Below are 11,374 nucleotides of genomic sequence, written 5' to 3'. Positions count from 1 at the left end.
GAAATATTATTTTGAAATTGTGAGAAATGATTGAGTTCTTGTAATTTGTAAAAAAGACATTCCAATGATAAAGAAAAAAAAAAGCTACCAGGTGAACATTGATGGTAATGAACACTTGAGTGGACCAAGATCTATAGTTTAGTTATCCTGTGGGTTGTGAGCTGTTTGGCAAGACTGAGATAAGCTTATGATAAAAAAAAAATCTACCAGTTCTAATAAGACTTGTAATATGACACATGTACATTTTGTAGATATATAAGGTTGGCATTTTCAGTTTTTTTGCAAGGTGAGTACAATGATATTGATTGTATTTATAGGAATTTGATGTTGACTAAATTCTTGGCACTAGGTGTGCTTTTTGAGGATAATAATACTCTATATTAATGGAATAATCAGAGTAATTTTACTAGGTGCGAGTTAGTGTTCATCAACGTATATTAAGGTTCTTAAATATATGGAATTTAGTCAATACTTACAACTTATTCCTTTTTGTCTCCAACACATTTTTCTTCTTCTTAAATATAAAAAAATTAATTCATTTAACCTGTTATTATCTTTAAAATATCTTTTATTTAATTGAGATTTTAATTTCAATAATTTTTTATTTTTAATATCAAGTTTCAATAAAAAATAAATTAGAAAAAAATATTACTTAGTTAAAATTAATATAATTAAATATGATTAATTAAGTTTCTTAATCAGTGTGAATTGATTTTTTATTTTCATATATTTAAGATATGAATGGTAATTGATCCAATACTAGGGCAAAAATGGATCACTATATGGTCAATTCCAAACCGAAACAATTTGCAGCCTTTAAATACTCTTTTTTTATTCTATTTTTGATTTCCATGCATCAAATAGACAAAATAGTAATACTACTCTGCACATTCCATCCCCACTTGGACTCATTAAAAATTCACCAACGATCACATGACCCTATTATTTCAAGTGGTATACGTGGTGGTTGCGTGTTAGGAAAGCACATATTATCGTGGGTTGATATATTTGACTAATCGAGCTTTAAGGTAGGGTGTGGTTTTGGGCTTAAGAAATTTAAGCACATTTTAGACAGATGGGTTGATTATATTTGACTTAACGCCGACACTAAAGTAGAAAACAATTGTAGCATATCTCCCTAGATTTTCAACAACCCAATCACTGAATAAATGGTTTATATCGTTCAATGAATTCATAATATATTGTTTCCCATAATATAAAATGGTTTTAAAGGCAAGTATGAAAAGGGGTCCTCAAATAATCCATCCAAGTCTATCTCCTCCACACTTCCCAGTTCCCACCATCACCCATCCATCAAATATTGTGTTCCACATGTTTTTTTTTATTAAATCTTTTTGTTATAAATTGACAAATAAAATATAGAAAAATTTGTCTCCAAGTCCAATTTAGACATATTCACATCTCCTTTCCACCAATTATTATTTTCAATACCAATATAATATAATATAATATGATGATTGAGAGATAATCATGTTGTTTAAATATGTAACCAAAAATAAAATTTCTAAATTTTTATATATAAAAACATTCGTTAAAAGAAACCAGCCCTTTAAATAAAAAATCTTACTAGTCAATATCCTAAACATATTAATTAAAAAATTATTTTTTTAATGTATATATCATAAAAAAAATATAATTTTACGTTTTCTAATAAAAAAATTATATTCGAAGTTTCTTGACTAGTGCCTAAGACACTTATTATCATTTAACTTAAAATAAATTTTAACATCTCGAACAATTCATGTTGGACTTTTAGACTAGAAGATACTACGATTAATATATATATATATATAACCACTTAGTCCAATTTCTTCAATAGTGGGCCCAAAAAAGCGTTTATGGCGCACAGCAACCGAGCAAAGAAAGCGTTAGTTAGCGATTAAAAAATTCTACCCAACAAGTCGGCACGACACTGTTAAGCAACGCCAGCAGCAAGAAGCCAATGTTTTCACATCACGTCCACGTGGCAGCTCCTCGATCGCGATGGCGTAGCGCTGCGTCATGGTCCAGGACGCAGCATATCCGAAACGGTCTAATTTGCCAGTTCAAGCGGTTACACAATATGCATCACACGCACTTGAGAGGTTGGCGCCTCGGTGTCCGCCACGTGGCGAATCCGTTACTCCTGCTTTTTCTTTCAAACCAAACAAGTTCCTGTCACCAACTCACCATATGCTTATGCTTATGATGATTATGTTATTTTATAACTATAACGTGGCTTTTCTGTGATTATGATCAATCATTATTACGTCTACGCTTTAACTAATTGCGTGTTCGCTGGCCAGGCAACTGAGAAAGAAAAAATACAGAGATAGAGAGAAGAATCAATAATGTATTGTGACTGAAAACAAAATAAGGGAAGAGGAGAAAAAACAAAACCAAACAAACCTCAAAAGTTAGGGTTTCCTTTTTGGTTCGTTGCTGTGGAATCGATTCCTTTGCCTTATATTAAACGTGCGTCGTTGTGAAGTAGAAGCAAGACTCGCAGCATTGCTCTGCTAGTTTTGACATTTAAGCGTCACCTAACCTTCTTCGTTTGCTTTTTAAATAATTCTGCATTTTCTCGCTTCTTTGATCACTGCTTCGCAAATTGATCTTCGTCGACGAATTGTGCATTCCTGTGCTGGTACATTATGCCTCCTTCTTCTTTTGACTTTTAATTCGGTTCTCGGATTGTTAGTTTGTTCTAGAATCGTTTCGATTTTGTCTCTTTCATCCATTCATTCATAGTTAACCGTTTCCGTTTTTTTTTTTTTGTTGCTGTGGAGTTTTGTTTGATTCGGATTTTTTTGTTGTTGTTGTTGTTGTGCTTATTGTTTTTGGTTTAAAAGCTGTGTTAGTTTCAATCTGTTTTGCGATGTGTGTGAAATTGTGAATCTGTTCTTGTTGTTTAGATAGATAACTCTAGAATCTTAAGTTTGTTTGATTTTACTAATAAGCGGAGTTGATATTTTACTGAACTGGTTTTGCTCTTTTTTGTTTTTTTGGCTTCTGAATCCTGTGTTTTAGTTTTGCACACTATTCAAGTTTATCTCCTCCAGCAGGGGAACTAAGTAGGGTTTTTCGAATTTGATATTGGAATATTAATTAGTTAAATTGAGCATTTAGGAGTGTGTGTGGGATAAAATATTTTGTGAATTGATCTAATTTTGTTCTAGTTGCTAGAATTGACTTCTTCTCCCCTTATTTGTTAGGTCATAAGGGTAATTAAGTAAAATACCTGATATAAGATCAATTCATTTTGTCTTTAACTCTTTATTGTGTTCTGAAGAACAATGGAATTTTAGTTGTAAATCAATTCAAACAATCGAATGTCTTTTTTTAAAAAAAAATGAGTTGAAATGTGATTTTTAAATCAGTTCAAATAGTATCAGTTACAACTAATTGTGATTCTGAATGGAACTTTTATGGTATCTGTTGGGAAGTTGGAAAAGGGTAATGAAACTTGAGGCCAAGTGACTCTGCATACTTGTGCATAGCGCTCTCGATGAATCCTCCATAACTTGGATTTGATTATTGAGTAAGAATGTTGTTGCCAATGTAATGTCATCATCGATGCATTTATTGTTATTTTGAATTCTTCTCTCTCAAGTTCACGCTGTACGATGGACTGTTTCCTAATGCTGAAACATTGTATATTGTGATATAAATTTTAGGCATGTGTATATCTTCATGAGTCATGACTGTAGAATGTCAAAGTAAATTATTCTTGTTTCTGGTTCTTTTAACTTCACTTCTTTTAGCTCTCAGCTAGTGTGTCTGTTATTGTTAAAACTTTCAAGTGAATTATCCTTTTTTCGCTTCAATCCTTTGGGTCTCTGTACTGTTGCCCATTGTGGCATAGTGAAAAATGACATAGTTACAGAAAGAAATCCTGCTGGACCTTAACAAATTAAATGAGAAGATCTTTCAATGTTGCATTCCCGTACTTGTGCAAAGAAATACATTTCTGACGAAGACATTTGTTGGAATATATACTCTTTCAGGTGATGGGTATGGTTTGGATTTCAAATGTCTTTCTTCTCGGGTAATGAGATGCATCAAGTTTTGAAGCACAGTGAGCAGGGATGGATATTGCTGCTCTTTTAACTTCTGCTGGAATTAATATTGCTGTGTGTGTGGTTCTCTTTTCATTTTATTCTGTATTAAGAAAACAACCCAGTAATGTTAATGTGTACTTTGGGAGGAGACTAGCCTCTCAGCATTCAAGACGCATTGATCTCTGCTTGGAAAGATTTGTTCCCTCCCCTAGCTGGATATTGAAAGCATGGGAAACATCTGAGGATGAGATATTGGCTATTGGTGGCTTGGATGCTGTGGTTTTTGTGAGGATACTTGTTTTCAGGTTGTTCAGTCCTTCCAAGATTTGAATAGTTTTATCTGTGTGCCTTATGTTATAGTAATAACACAATGTGCTAGAGTCAATTGTTTTCTTATCTGTTAATTTTTTAATCTGAAAACTTCAGATGCCAACCAACTATCAAGATTTTAGATACCTAGTTAAGTAGAAGTGAAGATGTTATTAAGGTCGTTCTAATGGATATTTTTAGTCTACTCTCTGTAGTCTAGATTCACTTGATGTCTCTACAAGTACATGTAAGGAGCATATATTTGATAGCATTTCACCTGCATTGTTCACTATTAAAACCTCTCTGGCCAGTTTTAATTAACATGTAAATTGTGTTGTTCAATGTTATCATTTTGTAAATGATTTTACCTTATTTCAGAAACAAATTCTCATGAAAATCACTCTTTTGAGCATCTAAACAAAGAAACTAGCTAGGAAATAGAACATTCATCTAAAAATCATACTTGATTGCATATTATGCTGTCAGATGGAACAAATACTTGAAATCTATTTTAATTAAATTTTGTGGTGTGATATCATATAACATGACAAATGTTCATCTATTCATCTATCACCTTTACTGATGGTTTTGTGCCTGCATAAGAAGGCATTTGCTTAAAAATTTATATGCCAATAACAAGAATTGAGATTTGTGCTCAGAGATAGAAGCAAGATTGCTGTTGACTACATATAATTGATATAGGTAACCCACTACTCATGAAGTACCAAAATAAATTAATGAAGCTAAGTGTGAGCTGGCATTTTGTCCTTTATAAAGTTTATGTAGTGCTTTTGTTATGCCTTGGTTTTTATGTGTTTGGTTTCAGCTCCATTTTTTTATTCAAATCAAAATCAGTTCATCATACAGCATATCAAATAAAAATTATGCCTAAAGGAAATTTGATTGTCTATCTTGTGGCATTACTAACTGTAATGTTGCCATTGTCACCTTCAGTATTCGAGTGTTTTCCATTGCTGCTGTCATATGCACTATTCTGGTGCTTCCTGTAAATTACCATGGAATGGACAGAATGTATAAGAATATACCTTTGGAGTCGCTGGAAGTATTTACCATTGAGAATGTCAAAGAAGGATCAAAGTGGTATGAGTTATATCTTATTTTTCAATTGGAGTATAAATTATGTTAATTAGAACTAGCCGCCAATAAATTCTACAAGTTGAGAAATACAATTGAGTATCTTTGGTTACTTGAAGTTTCATAAGCAGGAATGAACAATGCTTTCAAAGAAAAATGTGGATCTGCTTTTTCATTAGACTTTTCCTCCTCATGGTTACTTATATGTTGTTTTATTCTTTTGAATGTCATCAGGCTTTGGGCTCATTGTCTTGCACTATACATCATAACATTATCGGCTTGTGCTCTTCTTTACTTTGTAAGGATCTGAATTTATCTACAAGATAAACTTCTCTACCTCTTTTTAGTTTTACTATGCCAATTCTTAAATATTGATTTATTGGTGTTTATATTTAGGAATATAAGAGTATTACTAATTTGAGGCTACTACATATTATTGGATCACCTCCAAATCCAAGCCATTTTACAATTCTTGTCCGATCAATTCCCTGGTCTTCAGAAGAATCTTACTGTGAAACTGTGAAAAAATTCTTCTCATATTACCATGCATCAACATATTTGTCGCACCAAATGGTTTATAAGTCCGGTAAAGTTCAAAAACTGAAGGTGGGCTTCTTAACTCTAAATTTTTTGTTGTCAGTTAAGCATCATACTGTTTGCCAATTTTATATTTATGTAAAGTTTGTTGCTTAGACTACTATTCCTTTGTAAAGTCATAACTGTCAATTTGTGTTTTTTCAGTAGTCTGTCTAAGATGATTATTTGGTTCAAGGTGCACATAACCAATATAAATGTTTATTATGGAAATGATTATTTACATTTCTTTCATTTTCTAACTCGATCTTTATTAGGAGATTCGGTATGGTATTTGTATCTTTTTCTCTGTAGTGAACTTTAAAATTTTCGGAATTCTCTTTAGTAGAAATGGAAGTTCCTTTCTCATTTTGACATGCCTGACTTTACATCTGGTTTTATGATATATATATATATATATATATATATATATATATATATATATATATATATATACTAGTTATACTCTATGACAATGAATGTTGGGCTTTAAAGGGACAAGAGGAGAAAAAGTGGGTGTAGCAAAAAAAGAGCATGTTAAGATGAATGTGTGGACACACAAGACATGCCAAGATTTGTATACAAGGAGATATTGTTGTGACATTCAACTATTCAAGTCTATAGTTTTTTTTTTTATAATATTTAGAGTTCTTTATTTCAATAATATAAACTTTTACAACTCTTGTTGACAGAACAGCTACTTATACTTTATTTTAATCTTCTTCCCCCAGGATGATGCTGAACATATGTGTAAGGTAATTAGAGATGCTTCAATGGAAAGGACTTGTAAGCCTAGTTTTATGCAATGTTGCTGTTCTGGAGCACCAACAATTTCTTTTAAGAAGATTTCTACTGAAATGGGTAGTACGCATGGGAGAACTTGCAACACTGACTTGCATTTAGATACAGGAAAAAAGGTAATTTTGCATGTGAGAACGTGCAACACTAACTTTTTCATGATTTGACATTGAAATACCATGTTTGTAAACTTAAACATATTCTCTCTGGTACATTCTTTGACATGTACCCAATGTAAACCAGGGAATTTTTAATTGAAACTAATTCCCTATAGACATTTGTCAAAGCCTCAAAATCAAAAGTATTATATGTTACCTTTCAATGAGAATGTTGATAAGAAAGTTCCTAGTGTGTGACATGGACGAACAAATAATCATTGATGTAGTTGCCTTCTTTTAGGTCCATTAGTGATATAAAAATCATTCTTGAAGCGACACCTAATGGTTTAAGCTTTGTGAATGACTTGGTTCTTGACATGGTTTTGGAGCCTTTTTGTCAAGTGGGCTAGAGTAAGGTCTTTGCAGCACCAATTATTTGTAACTAATATCCAATATGAGCAAATGCAAACGTAAGTAAGTAAATAAACATGATTGCATGGTAATCTGAGTCTGCATTGTCCATGTTTCTTATCTAAATGATTCCTCTGTCAGTGGGGGTGTGCTAGAGATAAAAGAATCATTCTTGCTGCTACTTAATAGCTGGAAAAATTAGCATTCTGAGAAGAACAATTATACTAGGTTGATTGATGTGGTACATGCCTACATGGTAAAAAATATATGAAATGTTTGTTTTTTGTGTTTGAAAGTTCAGTATATATGTTGGATTGATTTGTGCCTCTTTCAATCTTATTATTTTGGTTCTGATTTTATCTCAAGTTTAATTTCTTGGGAGATTCAAATATGTGTGATGTATCCTACTTGTGTTATTGTGTATCAGCCACACATGAAGCAGTCATAGTTGGAATAAATTTATGTTGTGTCATTATAGGTTATTCTGTGTGCTTATAGTATTATTATCATTATTTATTATGCCAGGTTGTGTGATGTCAACAAATTTTGTGTCCACTAATTTGTGCTTCATGTTTGGATTTCTGATACAGGAATGTTCCTCTGCTTTTGTGTTCTTTAAAAGTCGGTATGCTGCTCTTACGGCTGCACAGGTACTGCAGACATCAAATCCTATGTTATGGGTGACAGATGTAGCTCCTGAACCACATGATGTTTATTGGTCCAATATTTGCATACCATATAGGCAACTTTGGATCCGAAGGATAGCTACACTTGCGGCCTCGGTTGCCTTCATGCTTGTGTTCCTTATCCCTGTTACATTTGTACAAGGCTTGACTCAACTAGAAAAACTTCAGAAAATGTTCCCTTTTCTGACAGGGATACTTAAAGAGTAAGATGTTGCTGCATCTATTAAGGGACTAATGTCATGGACTTCTATACTCTTGGAATGGCTCATTTTCCTTTTTTTTTTGCAATTTATTTGAATCAGGATTTTGAAAGAAAGAATTATGCATGATAATTTGTATGCAAATCTTAGTGCATTAGTTTGCTTGATGAATGTACAACTTCATTTTAATAAGCAATAAAGATTTTAGTGAAAATTACAAAAAGAAAATGATTGTAGTTTAGGAACAAGTAGGCACTCAACTAGTGAATTATGTCGAGAGAGTGGTTCATGTGTAACCACTTGAGTGGCCAATTATTCATAAACTGAGTATTTGAAAAGAAAAAGTTATTTGGAATACTCCCAAGCTTTTAAATCTGATATTTTATCAAGCTTTAGGTTATTATCATGTCTGCTGCTTGTCTGAAGTGATAGTGTCGGTATTCACTTACAAGTTGCTCATTGGTTGTTCTTTTATTCTACCTATTTTTAGTTTATAATTTCTCACAGAAGTAATACAAAAAATTTGCATTTACATGTCATGCTTTCTTGTTAAAATTGAAATGATTGCAAGCTAATATAATGAGAAATCAGTCATGGGATATGGAATGTTAGGTAGGTACTTATTAACTTTAAAATGCTATAAAGTTCACCAATTGACTCTTTTTTTTTTGCAGGAAATTTGTGAATCAGGTGGTGACTGGTTACCTGCCAAGTGTGATATTGGTTTTATTTTTGTGCGCAGTTCCACCCGTGATGATATTATTTTCTGCTGTGGAGGGTTCTATTTCCCGCAGTGCAAGGAAGAAGAGTGCATGTTTTAAAGTCTTGTACTTCACAATCTGGAACGTGTTTTTTGTTAATGTATTTACTGGTTCTGTTATCAGTCAGCTCTCAGTCTTTTCTAGCGTAACAGATCTGCCTGCCCAACTTGCCAAGGCAGTGCCAGCACAGGTGATACATATTAATTCCTACAAGAATAGTGTGAATTTTTAATTTTTACCATTTATTTAGACTTATTCTTTGGATATTACATATGTTATGGAGTATTGTCCTGTTGTATTGTTGAAATGATTTTTATGCACTTGGATGTATGCAGGCTACTTTCTTCACAACTTACATTTTATCATCTGGCTGGGCAAGTTTGGCAGTTGAAGTTATGCAAATTTTCCCTCTACTACGCAATCTTTTCCAGAGATTCATACTCAGGCTTAAAGAAGATGCACTGGATGGCAGCCTATCTTTTCCGTACCATACAGAAGTTCCAAGAATCTTACTGTTTGGATTCCTCGGGTTCACTTGTGCTATTCTGGCACCCCTAATGTTGCCCTTCTTGTTGGTCTACTTTTTCATTGCTTACCTTGTTTATCGAAACCAGGTCAGTAAATCTATCATGTATTTGTCTTGTATTTTTCTCATTATGGAGTTTATTGCATTTAATTATTTCCTTTATGCATAAAAGTTAAACTAATTTGTGTATGGAGATGTTTTTTGTTTCTTTTGTTATATTTTATTTTAGGTGTTAATATCTAATAGACTTAGCCATACAAATTAGTGATTGTTTCCTAACAATAATTTTATGATTTGAGTGATTAGTTATTGGGGAAGGTGAGTGAACTGGTTGCAAATTCGCCCAATATTAAAGGGAGCCAAATTAGGAGCCCGAATATTGGACGAATTTCAAAACTACGAGTTAACTTGCTCAACCCTCTTAAATTTTGAAATAAACAAAATATTTTCAAAATAATCCCTCCCATCCTCTCGATTTCTCTCAGTTAAACACTATGTTAGTGATTCCTTGATTTATTATTAACCTTCATAAAGAACTTCGTTTAACATATATTTTTTTCTCCAGATTATCAACGTATACATTACAAAATACGATAGTGGGGGACAGTTCTGGCCCATTGTTCACAACACAACGGTTTTTTCGTTGCTATTTTCTCAACTTATCGCACTAGGGGTGTTTGGACTCAAACGCTCATCAGTTGCATCTGGATTCACCATTCCTCTGCTGATTGGTACGCTTCTATTTCACCAGTATTGTAGGCAACGGTTTCTCCCAGTATTTAGGAGCAATTCAGCACAGGTAAAACTCCCTTTCTCTCTGCCCCTATCCACACCCCTTTTCTTTCATTCAACCCTTTAAAACTAATTAAGCTTGCTTTAGATTCTTATTGACTTGGATCGGAGAGATGGGCACAGTGGAAGGATGGAAGAAATTTATGAACATTTGCGTTCAGCCTACAACCAGTCCAGTTTAATGCCACATACCACAAGCCAACCCGAATGTGTCAGTCTTCACGAGGACAAGGATAGTGGTCCATCTTCATCAGAAGATATGGAGACAGGTTTGCTTTTCTTTCATACAATCCTAGTGATTTCCCTTTCCAGATAATGTTAATAACTCAGTAATGTTTTCTTTTCACTCAGGCAATGAAAATGAAATTAGTCAAAAAGATAGACCACGGCCCATTCAACGCACATTGAGTATGAGTTCAGATAAATCCGTACTTGGTGTAAAGCAATGAATACTCAGAATTGTACATTGTAATAAGAATAAGAATATCATGACGTGCACTAAAGGTGCCGGTGCATGAACAATTGATCCATTATAGATGGAGATGAAAGTCTCTTGATATATTGTTCATTAAATTTTTTTAGTTGTAAATAGTTTTTCAAATGATTTTCAATTAAATGTGAATAGACATGTAAGGATAACAATGCCATCCAAGTAATTTTGCAGTAAATGAGGTCATTTACATAAATCAAACAACGTTGTAATATTGCATCTTAAGTTATATTGATCTCTGAATCCTTTTTTAATGATTTTGTTTATGATTTTTCTTGATCTTTTCTCCTTGTTAAAACTTTTACAAGTCTTTTCTATATATGTTCAAATTTCAAACCAAGGTCAGTTTTTATCATCTTTACATTAAATGTTAACTTTCTCTGATGTGTATAATTGTCCTTTTGGCTGTTATGTGGTTGAATCTATCCATCATATTCTGTTTGAATGCCCGAAAAATTTATGCATTTGGTGGCAATGGTATTGTCTATTTGGTATCTGTACAGTTTTTCCATCCTCTGTGGAAACTCACTTCTGGAAGCATTGCCTTGGATATGGGTCCAAAAATACAAGAGAA

The 11,374-nt window shown here is 33.0% G+C and overlaps 1 protein-coding gene across 2 annotated transcripts; it reads left to right on the top strand.

The window, feature by feature from the left end:
* Positions 1 to 2,213: 2,213 nt before the first annotated feature.
* On the top strand, positions 2,214 to 11,079 carry LOC114393379 (CSC1-like protein RXW8). Of its 2 annotated transcripts, XM_028354689.1 has the most exons (12): positions 2,214 to 2,647; positions 4,008 to 4,366; positions 5,325 to 5,471; positions 5,700 to 5,763; positions 5,862 to 6,071; positions 6,770 to 6,955; positions 7,936 to 8,234; positions 8,906 to 9,182; positions 9,328 to 9,606; positions 10,084 to 10,317; positions 10,399 to 10,579; positions 10,662 to 11,079. In XM_028354689.1, exons 2-12 carry the CDS (start codon positions 4,089 to 4,091, stop codon positions 10,757 to 10,759), a joined length of 2,253 nt encoding a protein of 750 aa, XP_028210490.1. In that variant the 5' UTR covers positions 2,214 to 2,647; positions 4,008 to 4,088; the 3' UTR covers positions 10,760 to 11,079. The 2 variants fall into 2 exon arrangements, with proteins under 2 accessions (XP_028210490.1, XP_028210491.1); XM_028354690.1 differs by lacking the exon at positions 4,008 to 4,366 and having other exon boundaries at positions 2,218 to 2,647.
* Positions 11,080 to 11,374: the final 295 nt, after the last annotated feature.

The sequence above is a fragment of the Glycine soja genome, chromosome 17 (genome assembly GCF_004193775.1).
Source record: "Glycine soja cultivar W05 chromosome 17, ASM419377v2, whole genome shotgun sequence".
Lineage (NCBI taxonomy): Eukaryota > Viridiplantae > Streptophyta > Magnoliopsida > Fabales > Fabaceae > Glycine > Glycine soja.
This window is presented reverse-complemented; position numbering and strand designations above follow the sequence as displayed.